Source organism: Falco cherrug, chromosome 8 (genome assembly GCF_023634085.1).
Source record: "Falco cherrug isolate bFalChe1 chromosome 8, bFalChe1.pri, whole genome shotgun sequence".
NCBI classification, from domain to species: domain Eukaryota; kingdom Metazoa; phylum Chordata; class Aves; order Falconiformes; family Falconidae; genus Falco; species Falco cherrug.
The window spans coordinates 638,090-664,357 of NC_073704.1; the positions used below are offsets into that span (position 1 = coordinate 638,090).

General features: G+C 41.0%; 1 protein-coding gene across 11 annotated transcripts in view; it reads right to left on the minus strand.

The window, feature by feature from the left end:
- SPATS2L (spermatogenesis associated serine rich 2 like) overlaps nt 1–26,268 on the minus strand; it is a 151,292-nt gene that overhangs the window by 14,552 nt on the left and 110,472 nt on the right. For 8 of the 11 annotated variants that reach the window (XM_055718041.1, XM_055718040.1, XM_055718043.1 and 5 more), the window contains 5 exons: nt 18,748–18,856; nt 15,123–15,172; nt 13,909–14,149; nt 8,768–8,968; nt 8,221–8,356 (listed from right to left, as the gene is read on the minus strand). In XM_055718041.1, coding sequence (XP_055574016.1) covers nt 8,221–8,356; nt 8,768–8,968; nt 13,909–14,149; nt 15,123–15,172; nt 18,748–18,856 — 737 coding nt within the window. The remainder of the gene's footprint in view (nt 1–8,220; nt 8,357–8,767; nt 8,969–13,908; nt 14,150–15,122; nt 15,173–18,747; nt 18,857–26,268) is intronic. The other 3 variants (XM_055718046.1, XM_027807112.2, XM_027807113.2) reach the window with 2 other exon arrangements.

Here is a 26,268-nt window from a genome sequence, read left to right on the forward strand (position 1 = left end):
GATCCAGCAAGGGCAAGAGGAGCTCTCTATGATTAATTTTGCTGAAGCGATTCTGAAGGCAAGAGCATAAGTGTCCTGCTCCTGGTCAAATGGACAGTACTGGTGCCTTGGACTTACGCAGGCTGCCAGAATTCACGCTGGCGTACAATGGCAAAAGCACTGCAGACGCCAGACTGCAACGAGCTGCTGGCACAGCAATGACGGGGTAAATTATGCTGACAGCTGCCTCATTTCACAGTTTCATACTCAGAACAAATTCTGAATTTGTTCTGTCATTAACAGAAACAAATTAATCTTCCTCTAGTTTACTGCACAAAATTTAGTGCTTGCACAGTGAAAAAGAAAAGATATTCTCAAGTCAGCTGCAATACCTTAAAATCCCACCAAAATGCTTAAAGTTATTAGTGCCTTTTTGGAAAAGCTGCTTCAGATCGCCAGGTGGGCTGATATATAGCTTTACTGGTGAGAATCAGAAGGGTTCCAGATGACCAGAACCTTCTCTTTCCTTCTGCCTCTCCTAGGCATTATGATAAACCTACTGTGCCTGAAGAGATAGGGGAATAAAGGAAATAAAAAGACCAGACCGACAGGGAGGCAAACCTGCTGATGCAACTCACAAAGGTAAGCTGCAGCTGCATGGCACAGAGATTACTGTTAAGAGTGTAATTCAAACTGAGTTCTTTCAAAAACCCTGTTAACCCCCCCAAAACGCCAGCTTTTTTCTTGGAGGTGTTTAATAAGCTTTACCCTCCCCTGAACCAGCTTTATGCATGGTTGGAGAATGAATGTCGTTTTGGAGACCAAGGAGGACAGTCAGCTGTGGCATTCTGAATGACGCAGCAGGGCTCTACATCTGGAAGGGGGAAGGAGCTATTTTTTCACGGGCATCCTCTGGGGTCTGGTTCAGCAGGTGAGATGGTGGAACACTGTGGTACGATTCAATTCCTCTCTTCATAAGGAAGTTAATTGTGGGACACTGCTGGCATTTGACAGCTTAGGCTCCAAAAATACACAGTGCACCATTCTCCAGTAACTTTGTTCTGTCAGCAGGCTTTGAATAGCCCCTTGAAGCTGTGCTGGTTAACAACCTGCTGACAAACTCAAGCAAGTTTTAGGGACTTTAGTACTGTCACTGTCTCTGCTATATCTGAGCTGAGATTACATGCAAATTCACGCGACAGTCCTGTTAAGGTCAGCCCTGGTCTTTTAAAAGTATTATGCCTTATTTCCTGTACACGTTTCCCTCCTCACACAAACACACTTGACCCACAGGTGGGGTGAAAAGACAACTGGTAAGAACCTCTAAGGCAACTGCATATTTCACAAGAGTCCCCTACCTCAGTCCCAAAACCAGAATTGTCCCTGTCAAACTTTCAGCACAAGGAACTAGAATAATGCGATGAGAATATAAATGTAAAGCCCAGTTACCTGATTACAAGTTTTATAGGATTACTGAATAGCCATGCTATATTTTAATTGGAGAAATGATAGTTCCAAGTTTTCTTTGTGCTAGTATACCTGTAGGAAAAGCTGTTGTTACATTACATATTCTGTAATGTCTCAGTAAACCATATCCTTCCAGTATTAGTTCAATAGTATTTAAATGTTCATGTTGCTTGAAGGTTGTTATTTCATCACTGTATTAGCACATGCACAATGTTTACATAGCAAACCAGATTACATGAACTGTCATTCTGACCAGGAATACAGTCTGACAATAAGGAGATAAACGAAAGACAGAACAAACCAATTTCACTGAAATCCTTCCCTCTGCAGTGCACCGTGTACCAGCTGGTAAAAGTAAAAATGCCCAAAGGCTTTTAGTTAGTCAAGTTTATTTTGAGTTATTCCTCATCTACCTCCACTAATACTGTTCTCTTTAGCAGTCAGCTAGCACATCGGGGTCTGGTAAAGCCATCATAATTAAAGGTCTATTTGCATTTTTCTCTTAAAATGCCTTTACAAATAATTAGAAATTTATTGCCTGATCATAAAAACTTGTTCAAACTGAAAACTGACATGGAAAGCTTTTTTCTGACAGAACACTTCTGAATTGTACTTATTTAGAGATGAAGGCATCACCTCAGGATTTAGCAGAGTTTTAACAATTGTGAGTATGAGTTGCACCATGTCTTGTTAGCATCTCTGCATTTTTACATAATTTTGTAAAGTTTTTCATTCCTCTTTGAGTCCCAGTTCTGATCCAACTACTGACGCACCTTAACATCTTACTGGTTATGTATTTTAGACTAAGCACACTCCGACAAGGCAGCAGACTGTGGTCTCTGTTGTTGGGCTCCTGGTACAAAAGAGAGGTAACTTTCCCGAAAGCACCCTGGAAAGTGGACACAAAGAAAGGAGAAGACTCTGGCTCTTAGGTCTAACATCTATTGACATTTTTTGAGATAATTATTCCCTGTATGTGTTTAATAAGTTAGATTTCTCCTTAGTCTGACAACAATGAGATCAGAAAGAATATATTCGCTTTGTGTCCACAGTGACATGTACAAAAGCAACGATCTACCCGCATGGCCCCAAAAAGCATGTGCTTGTGTTTTACTGAGGATGACAAACACACCTATGAATGGCTGGGAGGGAACAGGGGAGACAAGGCCATAAAGTACAAACAACAGGCTAAGAGACAGTGTAATCCACCTTTGCATTTCACCTCCGTAATCTGTCTTCGCAAACTTAGTTAATAAGATACCAGGATGAAGCAAGTATCTGTAGAAGACAAAGGGGTCAGAATTACGTATCTCACTGAAACCTAACCCGCACTCCCAATTTCATAGGCTCCATCAATTCCCTCCACTAATACACGGCGAGGTTAATCCCAGACTGCTGGAGGCTGCAAGAAGAGTGTACACACAAGCCCCTGTCCCAGTGCTGCAGCTCTGCAGGCAAGCAGCCAGCATGAGGCCACACTCCCCAGGCAGCAAGGGCACGGCCCAGGGGCCCCAGTAAAAGCACTGGTCTTTGAAGGTACCCGAAAACCCAGACAAGCCCAAAGAAACCTAAAAACTCAGGAGACCGTTTTTTCTTTCTCTGCCCTGGCAAGGTGATGGGACTGGATTGTGTGAACTGATGGGCAAACAAATACCAGAACAAACTGCAATAGGATGTGAAAATCTGTGCTTCAGAGGCATAAGGACTACTGAAGGTCAGCTGGCGGACAGACAGACAGAAAGCTAATGAGGACTGCCTGGAAATGCAATGAGAAATGGCACAGGAACTCCGTTCAGTGTAAAGCAATACCAGTCCTTTCCAGCCATCTGCCCACGCTCTAAACTACATCACTAACACAAACCAGCAGCTCTTCAGCCGGTGCCACTGATTCTAGGCTACAGGCAACAGAAACCATCATCTTTAAGGTTTGCCATGTAGGGGTCCCAGAAAGGGGATGACCGTGACTGCTCCGCAACTGTGAGCACTGGCAGCATTACTCATCACCCAGCGCTGCTAGTACGGACACAACTATGTTCTTTTAAACAACTTCTTCCCTCATCCAACCACGGCTCTGCTTTGATTCTAACTTCGAAAACAATAGAAAAACTGCTTTACTTCCCCAAACATACAGTACACGCTTTCTAGTTGCTGCCGGAGTGTATTTTAATATATTTTTGAACTGTTAGTATTGCCAAACTCTGTTTTTTCCAGCATTATGTCAGCGTAATTTTTTTTTATCCAGCCCATGGTGGAGCTTTCAAGTGCTTTTTGTTCACTCAAAAACTATTGCCTGTGCTGGTTTTTGTGGTCTCTATAAAGCATTGGACACACCAATGTGTTTGGGATGCAAAGAGCAGAGGAAGCTTGTCTTTCTTTGGTCCAGTCCTGCATGTGGTGTAATTAAACCTGACCCTTCCGATTTTCTACAGCCTATTTTCCATTTGTGGTTGGAAGCAGACCGTATGGGCAAGTAGCAGATGTTTCCTTTTAGTTCTCCGTATGACTGTGGATGCCCAATATGTGAAAATTATTTTTTGGCAAGAAGTGTTATGGGGCACTGTGACTCCTTTTGTGCTCTACACATTTCACTCAAGACTTCCTGGGGCTCTCTTTTTATCCCTAAAGATCATTATTCAGTCTCTTGGTGAAAAAGTGAGAACACAATTATAGCACAAAGGTTTTAAACTTGGCAACACACATTTGAAGCACATTCTAGTGAGACTGGAGTTCACCTAGCTTTTCTGACCTTAAACACTTAAACGCTATTTGGTATTCTTCTTTTCCTTGCCCTACACTACTGTGAGACCCAGCTATGCTCTGACATGTTTTACATCCAAGCAGTAAAGCAGTAAGTGGAGCAGGTTATATTCTCACTCAGACAAAGGTATTCCTAAAAACCATACACCAAAGCTGGATGCAATGAAGAGAAATACTGCCTCAAGGAGTACTGTTACAAGGATCTTCTTCATTAACTTTCAGGTGCACATGCGAGTCTGAGAAATGGTGCCCTTCAGCTAGCTCTGCCCAGTGCTCTCACAGCCTTGAGGAAAGCAATGTCACAGAAAGCCCTGCAAAAGCAGGGGTGACAAGAGCGCTAGGTCTCAGCAGAGCCACAGTCCACATGAGACTGCAAAAGACTTCCTGCAGAGTGGGGCCAAGTGTCCTGCCCGGTTCAGCCCCTGGCCTATAAAATGCTCTGGTGCCTTCTGGCTTGACAAGCACTGTATAAAAAAGCAAGTAGTTATCACTTGTTCTGAGCATGCTGAGAATTACTCTAGTTGGCAGGAACTCCTGGGAGGCTTTAAGAAAGAGACAGTGAGCCCACTGCAGTGCTTTTAAATAAGCATCTTTCTGGGATCGGTTTTTGACCCCATTTCATTAAAAAGCTGCAACCGGAAGCAAGCATTGAATTTTCTCTTCCAAGCATTTACAGGTGTTCACAGCACACCTGCTCCATGCCACCTTTTTTTATATTGTGGGAGGGTGGTATGCACTGTTCGGCCAGATAGATGACTCTGAACGGCAGCACAGTACTGACGGAGCGTGTTTAGCAGCGACTTCCCTTCATCGGTTAGGTGAAGCCATGAAATACTGAGCCAGAAACACTGGCAACTATCACTCAACAGTTTCTGCCGCTAAACAGAAAAGTTCTTGTGAATATTCCTGCTGAAGCTTTCAGGATATCTTAGGCCACATGTGCTACTCATTTACCTCCGCAATAATGGTTTCACATCCTATCTGGAGGTGGGAGAAAGATAGATTATGTTATCTTTGCACTTACTCATCCTTTCTGCGACTGGTAAAACCATTAAAAGAATACAAAAGTTAGAAAGTCCAAAAAATTACCGACTCTTGATATGCAGCTTCGATTCTGACCTTGGCAGTAAATGCAAAAGGACATAAAAAGGGTCTTTTATCCTATTGCCAAAGGAAGAAAAAGAACCCCAAGAGAGACAACAGAAAGTAGTATGTGTTTCAGCATTCAGCTGCAAGGCAAGATTAAAGCTTCTGACTTCATTCAGCTTCAGTAAAACCCCTCAGGTGCTGACAGCCCTGTGTAACAGGAACCGGTTAAGCTCCCATCTAGGTTACAGCACCAAGCCCATTCAAGCATTCCCTGCAGTTCTGACCACAAAGAGCACTTAGTTGGTGTTGCATGTTTCTCCCATGTACTTCTCAACCCATCCACACTCCAGCAGCAACTGGGAGAAGAACTTGCAAAAAGCTCTGGCATCACTATTACAAAGGAGAGCAGCAGATATCATTGTCACGCCCTTGCTTTTGGTTACCACACCGCCTTCTGGGGCAACAGTTTAGCTCAATTGCTTCGTTCTCCCTTGACAGGCAAGTTGACTGTGCCGCAGTGAAATTCCTATGCCCAAGGAGGGTGATAAATATGCAAAAGGCTGTGTGCTCACTTAATTACCTTATCCTCTTGCTACCAGTAGTAATGCTTTGTTCGACTCAAACAAGGAAACTGCCATGTAAACAACACAAAGTAAATCATTCAGCCCAGGAATAAGACGTGGTGACTGTATGAGGTCTGAAGCTGTATGTATCGCTGGTACTGGTGATTTCTACTCAAATCCAATGAAGCTACAGCAGTTGGTAGCAAGGTTTTTTTTTGTAAATGAGGCACTAAAGACAGCTCTTATCATCTTTTCCAGAGTTTAAGCCACAAGGTCATATGAAATATCCCAAAACTGTTTTTAAGTTCAGCAAAGAAGGTGTTAAGTCATGCATTTTACTGTTTAAACCAAATTTACCCTCCATTCATTTGAAGAAAAACTTAAGTATTAGGCATATGGGCTGCCAAAAGCAAAAGTAGCCCAAACTGAGATTTTCATAAACATGTCCTGATGTTATACTGTCCTTGTTGCAATGTTATGCTGCATGCGTTAAATTGCTTCTGTGAGGCCTGAATGTTCAGAGTACAGATCTGCTACATTCTAGAGCTTCTGGCAGACTCTACTCCAATAAATCAGCCACCGAAGCTGGTAGGAGATAAAATTAAATTAAGCCTATTCAAGAGTCTTACAGGCTATTTTTCATTATTTTAAGTCTACTTGGATTTACATAACCTTTTGGGGTCATTTTCACCTATTAAGTAACACATTTTAGCTTTAGGCAAAAATATTTTAGTGTTTTTCAAGCTAAATCATGAATACTTGAAAAATTAAGAATTTAATTTCTGAATTCCTTAATATAGCACCTCCCCCTGCATTCTAGATCACGATAGAGTCCTAAGGCTGTTCCACGACCAGAGGGGCTACCATTTAAAGACTGAATTGACTGTGACTGCCTGCAATCATTATGTATTGTTAACAGTGTTACAGAAAAAAAAAATAGAAAGAAAAAACCCGAGTGAGAACTACACAGCAAATGAGACCCAACTGTGAATTTACTCAGAGAAAAGGTCAGAGCCTTCTTAGCAGAAAGCATAAACATTAGAAAACTTATAAAAAGTCATATGAAAACACCTCCCACAATTACCAAAAAAAGGTGCAAGAGGTTGATGAACTTTACTTGATTTTTCTATGCCAACTGCATAGAATTACTGCATTTTAGTTCGTAACCAAACAGCACTGCACTGGCTCCAGAGCACTCCTGACAACAATGTGCAGTTTAGCACAACCGGTGATCGCAGCCCATGTTCACCGCGGTGCAGAGACAGAAGTTCTCCCAGCTAGACAGTAAGGTACTCCGGCAGCTCAGAGCAACAGAATCTACCACAAAATCAGCTCACTACTGCTTGGACCTTCCGCCTGTACACAAGCAGAGCCCCAGTGGCACTGAAGTCACTTTAGACACATCACAGAAGACAATGAAGTCCAGAGTTAACATAAACTTCTGCCAGTAGTACAGCACTTTCGCAAGATATGCTCATAAAAATACTACCAAATATTGTGGACAAATTAAGGGTGAAAGGTTTTTGTACTCTTCTGTGATTTGTAACCAAATCTTGTACATTTTAAAACAATTTCTTCTCTTTACTGCAACAGTGTATAATACACAGGTTTTATACAGCACCTGTGCTTAACAAAGGCCAAGTAAAACTCAAACCTAGAAAATATTTTTTAATGATAAGTATACACAAAATATGCAACTTACTACTACAGCAATTATTTCTGCTACAAATTTTCAGAGGGCATATTCTGAAGATCAGAAATAACCAAAATTAGAATGGAAAAAAAATTAGAAAAAAGGGAGAGATAAAAGAATGAACTAGAGATGAGAACCAGAAATGAAGTGATAGACTGAAAAGTTGGAAGAAACTATGAAGGCAAGAAAAAAATAAATGGTGGGCTAAGAAGCAAAGATGATGGAAAATGAAGAGACAGTAAAGGACTGGCTGCCAAAGAAGATAAGATCAAAGAAGAGATTTAAAGAAGGTAAGATTTAAAGAGACTTCAGAAAACCCCCTAGATGGGATATTTAGAAGAGCTTTCATTTGCTCAGATATGCCGCCACTGAACTGGATACAAAAGAATTAGGTCAAGATGGATCACTTTGGGCAGGGGGTGTGTGGGAAAACATAGTGAGATTTTTTTCAAAGAACTGTAGTCTTGCCCCCTTTATGTATGTAAACATACAGTTACACATATATTACTTCCTGGCTGGTGAGGAGTTACTTAATGGCACCACATTTTTTTTCTGATTAATCCAAATGATGCAAACAGAGTGTAAGTGACCCCTCCCCACCAATGTCAGTGGCCTAATTAGCCCCTCTGTTCTCAGGTGGTGCTAACAGATCTCTCAGGCTGCAATACCTACCAGCTGTGTAATTCTGCAAAAGCAGCTTTGATCTTCTTCACTGAATTATCCACTTCTTCTTTGATCATCATACGGTATCTGGTTAGAGAAACAGTGCAACGCTGCAAGTCTTTTACTGATTTTTCAATGTTCGGCCCTAAAATATAAAACAAAAATTGCATAGGAGTCAGAAAGCTGGTTTTGGCTTTTCTGAATGAGGGAGCAGGAATAACTCAACATGCTATTTGCCCAGATTAGCATGAAGTGGTTATTTCATGCTTTTCCATAGTCCTTCCATGGTACTCCTCAGTTTCTAGACATGTTTACTCAAATCCATTCCCCAAATCCAATAAATGTTAGACCAGCACTATTATTTCAAATTAGCTATTTAAAATTTCATTTAATATAATGTTAAATAGACCATAGATTGTTCTACTCATTTTGTTATGCTGAAGACAATTCTGCTCTCACTTTACAGCACTTTTTCATGTATGTGCTTTTTTTTTTTTTCCTAGAGGCCTTAGCTGTCTGATCACCCCGGCACACAGCAATCAGCAATCCAATTTACCTCTTTTTTTGACCAAATCTTCTGTCTTTGTTTCAAGCTGAGTTGTAGTACTGGATGATTTAACTGAGGAAGATTTTGACTTTGGCCTGCCTAGGTTACACTGGAGCTGAACCGATAACTGAAGAGACTCACGCTGTTCTACTCCATTCATATTCTTTGGGTTTAATTCCACAGATACTCTCTGGTGTTCTCGTTCTTTGTCTGCAAGAAAACATTAAGGTGGAAAACAGTGAGCTCTAAGATTAAGAAAGATATGAATCCTTAGATTACTGAGTCTGAATTACTTTTGTGTTTATACATGGGAAAAATCAAGTCTTTTTTTCCACCGACACACATTCTACAGAACCCCGGAAAGCAATGACAGAACAGAAACAAAATGGTTTTGGTTATTAAACGCTAATCTAAATACATCTATGTTTCAACAAAGGAAGTCTGCTAAGGAAAGCGTGAGACTTTAATGTCAATATATATATACATTTATAGTCTCACACACAAAAACCATTCATCATTTAATCAGCATTTTAAAAGCACTTATTAAACATTAAACCCGAAATACTTACCTTGCCTGACTACAGATTTCTATCAAAAGCAGCTGCTTCAACAGACCAAACAGGAAACGAAACAATGTCAAAATTAGGCTCCTGGGTTCAACAGCTTAGAAGGATAAGGTAACAACAATGCCTGAGCCTGTTTGGCTGCCACAAGATGACCTGGTTTTCTCTTTCCAAGACTCCAAAGGGATTCAAGATACCAGCATCAGGACAGAGGGACAAGCAGCTAAAGAATGGCTGTGAAAATTGACAGGTAAGGCCAGCTAGCCATTACTGCCACCGTGAATTTTAGTTAAGGAAACCTGCATAGAAAATAATGTATTGTGTTAAATCATTTGTCTAATCTTGGTACTTGCTTTAACCAATGAATGACAGTTTGTTCTGAAGGTTCTTTTTATGTATCACTTTATTCAGCTGATGTTGTGTGGCGCCTGGAGAAAAGGGGTTTACCAGATTAGCATCTGGATTATGCAGCCCACGGAGTGGGATTAACTCTGCTGGGACTGAAGGGTACCACAGCTGGACAGCTCTAGGATACCAGCTAGTGGTTTCTCTGTGCCCTGGCTGGGCACTAGGGTGGGTGTAAAGTACATCTTAGTTTCTATGGCAATCGCATAATGCCAGACGAACAAGGGGGACCATTAGTGCCCATGTTTCTAAAACAGCTTTTGTTTATGGTGAGCCTGCAAACAGAAAAATAACTTACCTAAAACAGTATGTAAGAAAATAGCTAAAAAAGTTAAAGAAACTTGTGTATCTGTGAAAGCAAGAAACACCAGGTACACAGCACTCTGACCAGATCAAAGGTTTAATGCAGATACAGTCACACATAGCCAGGAACTGTTCTGACATAACTGCCATTAACCCTGTGCAACCCTGGCTGCATCTCACGCTAATGCAGATAGCTTTGATTTATAAAGAATGTTCTTTCTACTGTCATTTGAGGCTGGCCTTGCTAAATAACTCCAACAGATAGTTAGAAAGAAGCGGTTTATCAGCTAAGATACAGAGAATGGCCATGCCTATTTGGTTCTGTCCCCAAGATTGGATCTTTTGAAATTTGTTGTTAAAGTGCAAATTTATTTACCGGATTTAATTAGCAGCTTTAGTATACTTGACAAGACAAAAAACCCTGACAGCTTCTTGCCTGAAGAAAGTTATCTAGAACAATGGTTATACTCTAAAAACTTTTAAGTCATCTTGTATCTGCTATATACTTTGACGCCGTTTCCTCCAAAACGACACATGAGCTATTTTGAAACCCAGCAGCAAGATGACCAGCGCAGCCTAGTGAGCAATACCTTAGCATGCTACAACTGAACTTTCAAATCTGATTGAAGACAATCAACACAATTAAAAATAGACTTCAGAAAGTCTGCATCAAATCTCTGAAGACCTGGGCCAGCTAAGAAACATGTATAACAAAATCTAGGGACAAAGTCTCTCTCAAGTACTTGAAAGAGAAGTCAAAGGTTTGGGTAGCTACAGGTAAACCGTTGCAGGGTGCAGTTGTGGTGGCTTGGAACTTAAGCACCAGTCTAATGTGTGACCTCCACTATATTTACTGTCAAGTAGCACCAGATCTGGCAGTAATAGCAGCAGCACCAAAAAAACTTGCTTTGAAATCTGCTGAGCTGCCATCTTTGAAATGAGCAGTTTATCTTTTTGAAACGGCTCATCATTCAAAACCTTTTAAACAAAGTGAACCTCATGGATTCTTTGGCTGAAAGAAGAAAAAAAAAAACCCACCTCCCTTGAGATCTAAACAGGAAGTTTGATGGATTCACTAAAAATCATCCTGCATGAAAAACAGTTCTGAAAAGTAGGAAAGAGATCAGTATCTGACTTGTATCTAGTTTTACCCAAGACCTTGCAGAAGTAATAGCATGGCAAGGCAACATGAGGTATCATTTCAGTGCATTCACGTCCCTTCTTTACAAGGGCACGCACAGAAAGGGTAGCTCTTAAGTCCTTCTGACCCTCTGTTGCCAAGGTCTCTGAGGAGGAGAGTTGGAGAGTTTGTTCTGGTTATCATTTTCAAGTAGTCTGGTTTATTGGTGGCCTTTCCCCTTCAAGATATCGAGAGGGAGAGCCCCTGAACTCATGCGTAGTTAAGTGAAACACTCCTCAAGGCCCCCCGGGATGAGGCAGTTTAGCTTTCCAGGGCCTTAAATTCTGCGCTCCATTTTCTCTAGCAGGTCCTGACTTCCTATAGGAAACCATCAGAGCAGCAAGCACAGACTTCCCACAAAAAGAAAGATGGAAATAGTGGCAAGAAATAAGCAGACCTGAACTAAAGGTAATAGCCACATATGTTCTCCCCTATCACCTTCTAGCATGGGACACGTCATGCAGAAACACCAGCTACACTGCATTGTCCCTTCTGGTCCCTGAAAGCCCGTCCAGGCAGCCAGGATTTTACTGCTCCAAAATCCCAGACTGCGAGCTGGCATAAGCAAAGCTTCAACCCCATGTTCCTCATGGGGAGGTAAGTGTAAAGGACTGTCTGCAGACACCTGACTAGGATGCTTCTAAGCGGTGAGCTGTCTGAAGGTGATGGTAAAATGACTACAGTAACATTAACTTGCTAGGAAAGGAACCAAAACAAACAAGCCAGAGAAGGACAACACAAAGGAGATTACAACACAAGAGGGAGGAAAATGGAACAGGTGCCTTTGGACCCACTTCAGCATTTCAGGCTGCTTTAGAACAGCCTGTGTGACTCGCTGAGGAACTCGAGGGACCCTGATCACCCTTCTCTTCTACTCAGCTCCATGCACTTCAGCACAAATTTAACAACATATACAGAGGTGGCTTTTGACCTTAAGAAAGTAGCTATTATACTGGCTGCAAATACAAGGATTCTAGTGCAACTGAAAAGTGAAGAAACTCCTTCCTTCTCTGTATTGAAGAAATTTCCAGGAACTTATTTTACTATGCAAGGGAAACTTTAATATGAAAGTTGCAGGTCTTCCTTTTGCTCCATTTCCTTTCCTTTTCTGCCTTGTTCTTTTATTTTCTCCCTTTCTCTCCCTGCTTTTGAAACAGGGAAAATATGTCAAAGCTCATTAAAAATTGTAAAGCTATGGTAGTATCTCCTTTGTCACTTATAAAACCAAAGAAAAATTATTTTTGCATAAACTTTTTGCCCTTGGTTATGTACAACTCTACACTGTATCATGTCAGAGAGGGGAAAAAAAAAAAAAAAAAAGGTCAATACCAATACCACAGAAAAAGATCACTAAGAGCATGGGTACTCTTCTTGCACTCAGGTCTGTAACCCCTAGAAAACACCCCGTGCATGGACAATTCAGTTTATGTATCATTATTCATGCACGTATTGTTTCAAAAAAAGCAACTTTAAGAAGTTTGACATGGGAGCTTGAAATATTTATACCACAAATGTTTACATCTTGCACAGTAAGTGGCAAGAATGCTTATAGTATAATGGAAAAACAGAATTTTCTGGCTTATGGCACATTCTATCCAACGTAAGTGGGAGTCTTTAGCAAGGGTGAGAAAAGTATCTCTGATTCTTTGTGAGGCACCGAATTCTCAAGACAGTATTTCTTGATAAATAGTTTGCTATTTGGCTGCTATAGATTTCAGTTTCCATTTATTTGACCAGAGGTTGGCATCACCAAAATCATCCGGAAGCAGCACAAAACTCATTTCAGGACAGTTATCCATTTGGCACATTGCTTTAAAAGGTGGTTTGAAAGCTGTATTTTCAACCATGGAAAAAGGGATTTCAAGGGAAGTTCTTTTAATGCAGTCTTACCTACTACTTAAGACACAGGAAGAATACACTAACAGCAGCAATGATCTAGGGCTGTCAGAAGCCTGACTTGTGAAGAGCTGAAAAAAGATTACCAGTACTGACAGCAATTAAATACGAGCTTTATGAGAGCATACTTTAAGACAAAAGCTTTCACAGAGCTTCTCCCCCAGAGGAGAAGGTTTGTTTTCATGGATGTTGCTACAACCATAACTATGTATGTACTACAACCCAGTGGGGAAGAGCTTTTTTGCATTATTGCCCCCCGGCCCCGAGTTTCAGAATCAGTATGTAGAACCCAGCAGAAACATGCGTATACTAAACAGCTACCAGACTGCCTTCCCTGTCAGGGAAAGCCAGTGGAGATCTACTGTGACTAGCCTAGTCTGGACTAGGCAATAAAGAAATTCCTGTAATATGCCACAAGCTCACAACTGCTCAGATGGCTGTGCTCCAGATGAGGGACTTCATCCCTTTGTCACCATTTTACACTCAAGCCATTCTCTAACCCTGCATTCTTCTCTACTTCCATCTGTAATGCTGTTTTATCAGCTGGGCCCCTAATTGTAGTTTGATCCTCTAGGGGAAAAAAAAAAAAATTTGCAAGGAAACCTACTGCAAGGCAAATTGTGCCCAGATACAGATCTACTTGCATGACTTTAATAGCTATGTGCACCATTTTGCACAAACACCTCTCTCCAGCTTCTCTTTATTATATTTTTATTGCCATGAAGTAGAATATCACAATCTTTATGTAACTGGGGGCTTGACTATCGCCAGTTAAAAAGGTGTCTTGTGTGAGATTAACTGACCTGTGATTTCTGGACAGACCAGCGTGGACTCTACAAATCCTGAGCCTTTGCTCTCAAGAGGAATGGCTTTCAGTTTCAGATTGGCAGAACCACTGCAAGAGTTGTCCTTTGAGCATCCATTCAGATGGCAGTCATATATTCCCTGGGGCTCTTGAGACGCCTTCTCTGGTCCACCATTCTTGTTTTTAGGATCTTTATTGCCCTGGTGCTGTTTAGATTTGCTTCTTGTTCTCCTATTGTTCTAAATGGAGAAATATTGCAAGAACAGAGACATCACTCAGTGCAACTCAGAAACTCAAAATATAATCAGTAAATCCTCCATGCTCTTAAAATGCCATACAAGTGGCATCAGCATAATGCCATTTACAGGCCATGCTGTGCTATACTGCACATTGCACCTGTTCAGCTGAATATATATAACTAGTTTCCAGCAAACCCCAAAGCCCCAAACTGGTTTTCCCCTTCCTTCCACACAAAACACTTGTGTTGGAAAATGGTAACAGAGCCTCTGCTAAGATACTGCTCAAAATGTTTCCAGTCACTTAGGATAATCAGTTCCTAACCACCCAGGGGACATCCACACAGCAACACGGACAAACCCGTAAGGCATCACACTAATCAGGCAGAAAGTGATCACAGAGGACACTGGCTGGTCACTGCCACTGTAGCTCTCCCAGCCATAAAGAGGAGCCTCCACGACAAGCGACTCACAGGGCAGCCTCCTGGTATAGCTCTGGCTTGGAGATACATAAGCATGGAGATCATATCCCAAACACATACTTGAAGTATCAGACTTGATAGTGTCACTAATGCATGACTCCTAGGCGGGCTTTTTTACACCTGGCAGCAAAAACTCTCAGCACTGTAAAGTGGCTATCAGTATCCAGGATGCAAACGGTTATTAAAAGTGTTTCTGCACATGAGCTGTTTCGGGATTTGTTCTGTACTTGTCCAGGGTCTGGCTCTCACACACGTGTATGCACATGTGCCGTCCCAGAAATTCTCTCACAACACTGGGCTAGAGAGATAGCAACAGATGAACAGGATTAAAAATAATACACATTTGCTTTCACGTATTCTGACTACAGGTGTGAATGAAACCACCTGTGTTAACAAAGGCAGACAAAGGACTGGCCAAAAGAGAAGTTCTACATTCAGCTACAGACGGCTAATAAATGGTCTGAATGCTTTGGTCCTCAAGACCATGTTCTTACCTTCTTTTTCCCTGTCATATTCCATTCCTTTAGAACCTGAGCTGCGCTGCCTAAAGAAAGGAAAGATAAAAACATTTCAGCAAAAGTTCAGCTATGAGAAAGAACAAGTGTGTTCAAGAACAGTTTCTAGTTTCCTAGCTGAGCAGCATTTCTGTCTCTTGTGAATTCTCTGGTGTGGAAGAACAAGATGGGTACTGTTGTCTTTCTCCTTTTTAGTTACCTGTTTTATTTGATTACACTGCTTGGCACTACTGCTTTTTATGGCCTTCATCCCACAGTGATGAAGTGGGTGCCTAACTTGTAGTACTAGTGTAAGTCCCAGAAAAAAACTCAGCACTCAAATCTCTTGTCCGAAAAGGGAAGCATCTCAGCACCCCAGTATAAACACTGGGTAAACTAGATAATCCCCCCTGACTCTAGGGCTTCTGAATGTTTTTTAATCTTTTGTTGGCATTTTTATCATATACTTCCTATGCATTGTCTGTCATACTCAGAAGATGTAAGAACATACAAATGAAGACTTAATTAGCACCCAAAAGAGTAATTTTGTGGACTCCTGAAGAAATTCTCTATCACACATACAGAGTAAACCAAGGCCTGGCAGGAAAAAAAAAAAAAAAAAAAAAGGTTCAAATTTATACTGAAAAATTACTACAGTTTTGTATACTTGAAATTCTGTCTGCCAGCCCTAACGAGTTGGTTAGATAAATTTATGGAACACAGCAAGCAGAGCATTGGTCAGACCAGTGCCAGCTGCCATGTGAGAAGAAAACTAACTCTCCTGCATCTAGTTAACATCATTATTTTGTTCTCCTGGACCCTAAAGCTGAAAATAGACGCTCGTGGTAAGCATGCAGTCTACATCATCATCCAAACTACTATGGCAGTACCCACCACAATAACCCTTTTAATTGCGACCACGTGAAAGGTCTTCCTGCTTGAATTAAAGAATCACATTACCATCACTGCATAATTCTAGTAAACGTTCACTTCTTATCCTTTCCAAATGGGTTTCATACTCAGCCATTCTTCCCACATATTTCAGTGAACTCTTGACAATATTAGTATTAAGAAGAAATGCTGTTTTCAGACCACCGTGAGTTGTTAAATTGCATTCAGCCAAAGATGTGTGAGGTTTTCAAATGTACCAGAATTATTTTTCTATCACAATAATCCAGACCCAAGATTATCTGGTGTCACACACATTAGAAGAGATTACATGACTTGCTAGCAGTCCTCAACCTAATTTGTTAAATTGTGAAAACACGTGTACGGAATCCCAAGCTGTATTATCTCCTAGATGGCATGACAATGCAGACAGAAGGCTAAGAAAACTTACGTGTATAACTGTACATGTATCTACATTTAGTTACACATATACACATTTAGGTACATATAAATACAATAGCCTCTCCTAAAGGTATGCCATCTTTTGACAGACACCATGTTTCGGTATGAAGAAATAAACCCAGACATCTTACTGCCCATTTTACTCCATGCTGCTGAAAATAAACGCTTTCATTTGACAGCTTCGTTAACGGCTTTCACAGTATCGTCCAACACTTTTTGTGTTGGCTGGTGTTGTCTTAGCTTCGCTTCCCTCAGCTTCCCTGTGAATACTATGCGTGGTTAAGGGTTGTTTTAGGGATTCACCCAACCAACCCCCACTTCCTCCTGCTGGAAATGTACTAACTGTGCAAGTCCCAAAGCCCTCTTTCAAATCCACCAGTATATTTTCTTGAACACATCTACAAAGCAGCTAAACAGACCTTCTGATTATGCTTAATTATGTAAACACTAACACAGCAAATAGAACATCTGAACCACTATTTTATTTAACTCAAATTTCACACATAGAAGTAAATTCACAATAGAGACATCGCCTATATGCCACTCCAGATATGAAGGAAGATAGGAGATGATTTCAGGAAACTAAATTTAGATGTTTCCTGCTTCAGTGTGCAGCACCTCTGAGAAAAGCACTGAGTGGAGGTGCTCAGCCTTTTCACTCAGTATGGCCCTCCCTGTGTTCTTCGTTGCATGCAGCAATGCATTCTCTGTGATTGTGGTATTGCCATCTTAGCAATTTTTGCCATTCACATGACAAGATACTCAAAGTGCTAGATTCATTCTATCCACAGTGGCAGCTGAACAGACTTGTCGTCTTAAGCTGTTTCCAGACAGCAACAAACGTTTGCTTTTTCAAATGCTCACTTGCAGAGACCTTCTGAGCTAAAGGCACAATGATCATAAATGGATGACATTCAAACAAAGATCATCTGAACTCAGGTCACAACAGCCTACTTTTCTTCAAGACTTTGTTGCACTCCTGCAAGGCTTGCTTTTGCCCTGTTTCTTCCTCACAGCAGATGATGGCCAGCACATGGCTATGGAGCACTTTCTCTTTTGAGGAGCCACTGGAAACAACTCATAGACCACAAACGAGCAATGGTAACTCAAGACAAAATAGACTGAATGAAAATAACTGACTGAATAATCACAGAGCAACCCTCCACTACTTTCCCCAGAACATATAACACAGAAAAACAGAATTTTTGTTAAATATATCATATTTTCCTTTCTCTGTGTGTGTGTGTGCAAACTTCGATTTCCACACGCCTATCAGAACTTGACTGTGCAGAGGCCTGAATCAAGAGGCACCTTACAGATCTGATGGAAGAATTCTGATGCACTTATAAACAGTCCAGTTTGCTTGCATCTGCTTTTTGCATATTGGTAATTCCTAGTACATCATGATATTTTTTGGCTGATACATTTTACTAAATTAATCCAAACAAAACCCGAAACTATTCTGAAGTAGAATAGATATGAAAAAAGCAACCTGGTGAGATGGCCAATCAACGCTACAAGGCATTTTTAAGATATCCAGGGCTTTTGAGACCACTGAACTTCTGGTATCTTTTAAGCAGCCCTGAGCTACAAAGGTTTTGAGAGGAGTTGATCAAGGTATGCTCTTGTTCTTGCAAAGGGTTTCTCACAGACTTTGGTAAAAGCTCAAAATACTTGCCATTATGTATTTATCAGAAAAGTGTTATTTAAATAAAAGTGACCTTTCATTAGAGGTAGTCTCATGATGCAAGATAAAAACTCAGGTCCAGATTTAGAATGGTTTGAACTTTCAATGGAGTCTTGGTTCAGCCATTCTAAATATCAAGGCTATTTGCAGAATTCAGATGGAGGTTTTAATGTCAATGTATGCATCAAGTTTGGGGTTTTAGGGGCCTGGTTATCTGCTGCTTTAGAATTATCTCAAATTCTTACTAGTATCTTCAATATTGAATCGTGTTCTGAATTATTTACTTTAAAGAGCATTAACTCTCATGCAGAATAAAGAAGGTCTGCAACAAGAATGACACCAAAAATTGGCAAAGTTGGGTAGAACAGATAAACAGCCACGTCAAACTCACACTGTGAAGAAGTAAAGATGCAGACAGAAGGATCAATTATAAAAAAACACCACAAAAACCAATGTACTTTCTAAGTGTCACAATCATCTCAAATTCAGCAGAACAACAGAATATATTTTGAGCCACTAGAGACAATGAATAATTTAGCATGCAATTGAATCCCTCGTGCCTTAGTGGAAAAGGTACACTGTACTCACCATCCATGAAAGCTTGAACAGCCTTGTCTACGTTGTTATCAAACTGCTGCAACACCAGAACTATCTCATTATTGCTTTTGTTTGGAACAATTGATCGGATTGCATTGATCTGGAAGGAAAAAAACAAACAACCCAGACAATAATGTATGGGTTTACCATACTCCTTTACACAACAAGGTACCCCTGTGCCAATGCATGTTTGCTATATAAATGCACGTTATACCTGACATGCTCACAAGTATATAACAATGTATCTGTATGAAGAAATACCCATCCACTCCTCACCCAGCCCATAGAAATAACAAAAAGAATTGCTTCAAGAGACTAAATCATGGAACTGGTAGTCAGCAAGCCTGGAACCAAATCCTACCCTCAGTCACAGAAGGAGAACTCGCTTAACTAAACTGACAGAAATTGGCCTTATGCTTCTTCCCCAAATGTTCTATTTGCTGCCAAGCAACTCAATAAGACACATCACCTATACAAACTTTGGGAGTACACTACTTCAACAAGGCTGTTGCATGACCTTGTTATATCAAAGTTATGAGTGGTGGGGTTTTTTTTGACATCTGGAAAACAGTCATACGCATGAAAGCAGTCGCAGGCTAAAAGAAAACAGTATCCTTTTTAAAAGCTTTAGTGGCTGCTCAGCATAATTTCAGCTTGCTCTTCCATATATATGTGACCAGGAAGCTCATGTAACAAAATCCTGAACAAAGGACTTGTGAAGCCAAATGCTTCCTTCAGGAAACTCTCCTGATGGATGAGGTGTTACACCCACAGATGCTCCTGGCATGCCATGCTTCAATGCAAAAATAGCATTTGCTACTGCCACATTGTCTTCAGCACCCATTCATACCAAACAGTAATTCAATCCACTATGTTTTCAGTAAAATATTCCTACTGGAATCATGTTGATGATTTACTTTCTCATGCCCACGTAATATAGCTGAAAGTAAATAGTTACATGAAACTTAATTACTGTATTGTTTTAATGCTGACAAGGTAGTAGGTAGTATCAAAATAAAAATATTTAAACATAATTAGCAAACCTAACAAAAACCTATCATAGTAGTCTGAAAAAACCAAAAGAATCTGTTCCCAGACTAGTTGTTCCAAATCAGCTTTTTGAGCTTCTGCGTCAAGCTATCCAGCATGAATCTGCTATTAAAAACTTGTTATGGCACTGCAAATGTTTATCCGGCATCCTTCTTTGCCCTCTTTCTGTAGGAATACATCCTTGCTTAGAGTGTACTTTATTTATTGCATCACAATGCCATCATGCTAATTTCTGACTGTGAAGCACTACTGGTCTTTTTATTGTACCGTGGAATAAAATTGTGAAAAAATAATAGGTGAGGATAGATCTATTTAAGGGAACCAGGCTGGCTTACATGGTGAGAGCATTTACTTGTCTTAGCTGTTCATTTAGATGCTGAAAACCAATCTTTCTAGGTTCCCTCTATGGAGTCCTCGTCAGTGGAGAAAACGGAAGTTGAATGAGAACACTTAAGTGCTCAGATTTATGATCAAACATCTTATTTTGCTGTAGTACGTTCACCCGACCCCTTGACCACTGCATTTCCCTGTCCCAGACACTAACATAAGCCATGGCTCGCTTCAGGGTCTGTCAGTGCACAGCGCCTGCGGGCTCCAACTCACCATGCCTGCCAGCCTCAGCTTCTGCACCACGGAAGGCTGACACTTGCTTCAGCTAAACGCGCATGGGATCGGACCTCCAGGAGGATGCTTTCCAGATGAGCTCATCTCTTCCACTGTGTAAGGAAGGCCACTTTCTGACTTCAGCACGCCACTTGAGGACACCCCCTTAGTACGATTTACTCTGCTCCTCTACATCACCCTATCACACATCTCTGCAGCATCACGTTTCCCCCAACACATCTCCAGTAGCAAGTCTACCCTTGGACAGCTTAGGCCACAACCGTTGTTTAGAGAGCACCGAGTCGAACTCCTCGTCTGCTTCCCACGGACCCTTTCCAAAGGCCTGCATAATCACGCATCTAACATGGCCGCCCTACGCCCGGGCAAGGCTCGCCCACCAGCACAGGTGCCCCTCTGTCAGAGGCCCGGGCAGGCCAGAGGCTGTCCAGAAAACCTCCGCCTGCCCAGCCGCTCGGCGCCCCCCCAGCCGGCGTGCACGTGTGGGAGGGGGCGGCCGGACAGCCCTCGGGCTCTGCAGGCGCTCCAGGAGAACCGGCCCACCGGCAGGGCGCAGAGAAAGCCCTGGGGAAAGGGGCTTTTTCATCTTCTGACTGCGGGCACTGGCATGCTATTTACTGATAAAGCTGCAGCAAGTGTGAACTGAACGGGGTCTGCAGTGATACCAGTTGGCAAAGAAACGAGGGCAGAGGAGGCCACAAGCTGCAGTCCGTTCCACATTCAGGCCGGAGCTGCGAAACATTTCCACCGTGTGGATTACAACTTCAAATTCTCACCAAAATCTCCCCTCTTCTTTCACAGTCACACGGATCATCTCTCTGCCTACTCAAGATTGTGTAATGTCCTTGTGGCAAGTGCTCACAGGAAAAACAGTAACAGGCAACACCTAGTGTATTCTAACCATCTTTAAATACAAGCACGGGAATTTCACATAGCTTCTAGGTCCTTCTTTGCTATGAAAGGTCTGGAAGCCTCAAGAAGCATCTGGAAACAACAAAGTGAGGCCAAGACCACAGGATGGATTCAGGCAACTTGCCACACACTGCAATTTGGAAACTTCTTAAAGACATTAAGAACGACATCTGTGCGGTGGAGAACACTGACACACAAGAACTCGACCAGACAGACAATATTTTAGACTACAGGATCTACTGAAGATTTTGTCTGCACTGTGTGGTCTTTGTTAAGAAATTTTTGATTAATAGAAAAACCAGAGTTAAAAGCCAAACTGTGCTTCATACAACCAGTACTATGATTAAATACAAAAAGGTTATGGAAACATTCTAGTTGTGGCGATAACCCAAAAAAAGCAAGATGATGATCTTAAGAAGAATGCTCGCCAATACAGAGAAAAGAAATTAAGCATATGACCAACACTATGGACACAGTCCCATTTTAGTTGGACTACATAAAAAAAGTACAATTTAGAGAACATCAACGTACTGCAGAGCTCAACAGTCCTGCCGCCAAACCCCAACAATATCCTTTGTTGCATGTTATACAAAACATACATTTTTTTTTTTATTTTTCCATTTAGAAAATAGAAAAATTAAGAAGTCTCATAAAAAAAAAAGTCCTTCAGGAAAAGAACATCAGATTGCTAAGTAAAACATCCAGGACTTAGGAAATTCCAAATCAGAAGTTGCTTACACTTTCTTAATCTGCCTCACTTGTATATGTATGTTATGACACCCAGGATACCCACAAGCTATTAGTGTTTCTCCTTTCCAGATTTCTGCAGTGACTTAGGTGGGATAAGACAGATGAAAACTAAAATTTGCAACCACTAGGATAAGTCACTACTAAGAAAAAAATTAATAATATAGGTACTGCTCTGTTCAGAAACAACAAAAGCAGATATAAACCCAGAATTCCATCAGAGCAGAAATCCCAGAAGGTTCTGTACTGAGGTAAAATATTTAGTCTTAAAAATGGAATATTCCATTTAGGAATACAATGGAATAACGTTACCATATTTCTTCTGGAATTTCAAAGACAGACTGATCTGTGTGCCAAACATTGTGTCTCCAACATATGTGCCGTTTGACTTTTTCATCCAGAATACACTGGAAATCTTGTACACAGGCAATGAGAAAAATCAGTCATTTCTGGACATCCAGAAATTATTGACAAAAGGCTACAGGTCTTAAATTGTGACCTGGCAATATATCTGGGAGGAGGACAAGGCGTTGTTGAGGGAGACTATGCCATGTGACAGCCTCAGCATAGAAATGCAGATTTCATAGTCCCCAATATCCCATCTCTTAGCCCTTTCACCCTGGTTTCAAAAATACGTGTATATTTCCATGTTCGAAGCTCAGGTCTGTCCCCACGTGCAAAATGCGTCCTATATATTTCTGGAAGGGGGCATAGCAATACAAAAAAAAAAAAAAAAGCCAAATGGAGGGGTAGATAACCTTCCTGACAGTCGAAGTCTAGCAAAAATGCACTTCTACAGATGAAGGTCATAAGAGACTTATCATAGACTGTGATGAACAGAGGCACAGCAAAGCTCCAGAAACGCCTGACAAATACAAGATGACAAGTGGGAGATATCTTAAAGGGGTGGATGAAAGCTGGATCTAGGCAGCCCAGGTATACTGGCACCTCTCTGGTTCACCTGCTAGTTCAGGTGATAAACCAGCCCTTTTGCTAGTACAACTATACATCTCAACTGCTTACAAGTCTCCAGTTGCTTGAGAGAAGTCAATCACTTCCCAGTCCAAAAAAATATACAGAGCACATTTTGATTAAAGGTGTGATAGGGTGATTCCAGGGCAAGAGGCAATTCCCAACTTCATCCCTAAACTTAGAAGTCCTCAAACTTACAAGAACATCCATCTTCTCAATATGTAAACATCAGATTACAAAACTAGAATAATCCAATATAGTAGGACTTCACATTAACAAATTCCTTCTAAAAAACATTTAAGACGCTAAAGGATGAAAAAAAAAAAAAGTCCAAGAGCCAAAGAATCTCCTAACATGCAGTGCTACTGCATTAATACCCAACAGTGTGCAAGAACAAACTCATGGCAGTCTACTGTATTAGATTTATTCCCATGTATGTGGGAGAAACCAGCTCTTTTCCTACTCACTGAAACCTGATCATGGGAATAACATTACCAGACAGACTGCAGGGAAGTCAACTATTTTAACGATTTTGTGATTCACCCTGTCTTCATCTTGTGTAGATTCCCAGTGAACTTCTGTCATCATCTGGATGCTAGACAAGCATTCTGGGACACTAAGAGAATTCAGTAACATACCTTCTAAACCATAGATAACTGGTGTTAATGTCAGCATTGGCTGAGAAGCTGTCACTGACAGCAGTGAAATTCCTGGTAGCCTCACCGGAAAGCACATTCCTTTGTTTACTACCAAGATGACTTGCTTAGACTTTCAGCTTACAAAAGCTACTTTAAAGCGGTCACGGATCTAAAATATAAAGCTGTGATCTTGAAAAAAAGCTGCGTATGCTCAAAAACATGGAAGGCAGAATCCACGTCCACCTCCATTTAAACCCACAATCCAGAGACCTGCCTTGCAAGCATGCATTTAATTCCTGTGGACCTAGCTACTCTTTTGGATAAGGCTACAGTTAGTTCAAAGTTTAAGACTTTTAATCACTTTTCTGAGCTGAAGTCTTAAGTACATACTCAACCTGAAACGCTTGCTCAAACCCTGTTAAAGTTGCTGCAATGTGAGCCAGGTTGTGTCTCGGGACGAGAATTCCACAGTTATGAGGTTGTTTTTATCAGTCTCTTACACAAATTGCTGAGGACTGACCAGAAGTGATATCAAAATTGAAAAAGGTTCTAAGCCCCCTCAGATAAGCTGTTTCTACCTCAAAATAAAATCCCCAAGGTCTGATCAGATCTACTATTTTTTTGAGGATTACTGTTAAACTACGGGCAAGCTCACTTGGGGCAAATTTACAGGAGAGGACACCGAGAGTCTAACCTCTCATGGTACCTTACTTAAGTCCTCACGGAACACCCATTTCATTAGACTTTCCTGATAAATCAAACTCAAAAAGAAATAGAACCTGCCTGGAAGTTGCGACAGAAGACTACCTACTCCACACCCAGAACCAAGCCAACGCTGCTCCGTGTTCCTTTGAGTCTTTTAGGTTCTCTGTCAAGCTTCAAATGGTTCCCAGGCAACTGTTAACAACATGGAATCAATTGCTGCCTGTTTGCTGCTCTACTCCATCTGCTACCCCTTGGCATCATCTCAAAGAGGATGTTTCTGGTGAGTAAGTAACATATCTGGGGCTCAGAAAATTTGTTTATGTATTTTGACACAGTGACAAATTAAACTTCTTTGCTGAAAGCTCACAGCTGTTCTGAAACCCCTGAACTCAGCTGCTCTAGTCTCCTATAAGTAAGTAAATTACTATTACGGTCACTTACTCAGAAATAGTCTTCCTTATGCTTGGATAGGAACACTAACGCAGAACCACCTTCACTTTGTACTAAAGACTAGGGTCAACAGATTTGCTTTAAGTTAGGAATTAAATTAATTCAGAAGAATGGTTATCAATGAATACATGGACATTTTCCTACTTCATTTGTACTCAGTAGCATATCTTTATGTACACATATAGACCATACATACCCCTGCAGCTGAGGCCAGGTGGCAGTGCAGGCCACATTCAGCTAGAGTACACCTCCAGCTGGGGCTGACCCAGATCCTGCAGGAGAAGCAAGGGAAGGAGGGCTGTCTGCAGAACTCTGCTGGTTTCTGTATCTAGGAATTTAGCATTAGCAGACATCCTGGCTACATTAACCAGGAAAAAGCATTTTAAAAACACTTCACGACAGAATTTTTTTAAGGGTTTGAAAACTCCTACGCAAACATATTTCATAAATACAGTTTGGCTTTGCTGCATTAAGAGCCAATTTCTTAAGTTGCAGACATTTTTCCAGAAGCTTTACTAACGGAGTTCATCACAACACACTGAACAAGTGCTGTTAACACCCTGTTTGAGCGTAACACCACCTTTTATCATGTCTTCACCTCTCTTTCCACTACATGACCTGTCTGTCACACCGATACCTTCAGATCATTTATCCCCAATAAACACAAAACAAATTCTACCTGCTGCAGTAAACTACTTTAGGCAATCATCATGGACTTACTACATCACCCCTGTCCCCCAAATCTGCAAACTAATTACATGGAAAAACCAGATATTTCAGAAATCCTGGAAGAACATATTAAAAGGTTTGGCTCAGTAAGAACTGTTCTGCTTGAGTAATGACAGTACTATTTACAGATCTGAACCTACAATATCTTCAGTACAAGTTAAATGGTTCATCAAGTGACACAAGTGCATTCTGATCAACTCTGCTGCTCTTCGGACTAAGTCCACCTATTTCAGCACACAGGCAAGGAACAGCTACAAAGGTCAACTTTAAGGAGACCTAGTGAAATCATCAATTGGAAATTATCTGCTTTTGTAACGTAAGATTTTAAATTTATATACTACTACCATTCCTTCCACTATGAATCCTACTCTTTTTCCTTGCATTCTGACTATCACTTAGGAAAACCACTGTTATGGTGAACTCCCCAAAACACATCTGAATAAAATTTCCTTCTTGCAGTTTATGGAACAAACCTGCCCATCTGCTCCTACAGCTCTGATGTCTGAAACAACAAATCAAAAAGCAAGCCTTTCAGGACAAGTTCAACAGAACTTCACTCCTAACAGAATCCCAAGAGAAGGATTTTAATCTGAATTAAGTACTTTGCTAATTCCACCTGATACCAGATCTTACTTGTTCAAACACGTTTAGACACACATCTTAAAAAAAAAAAAAAAAGAAAAAAGAC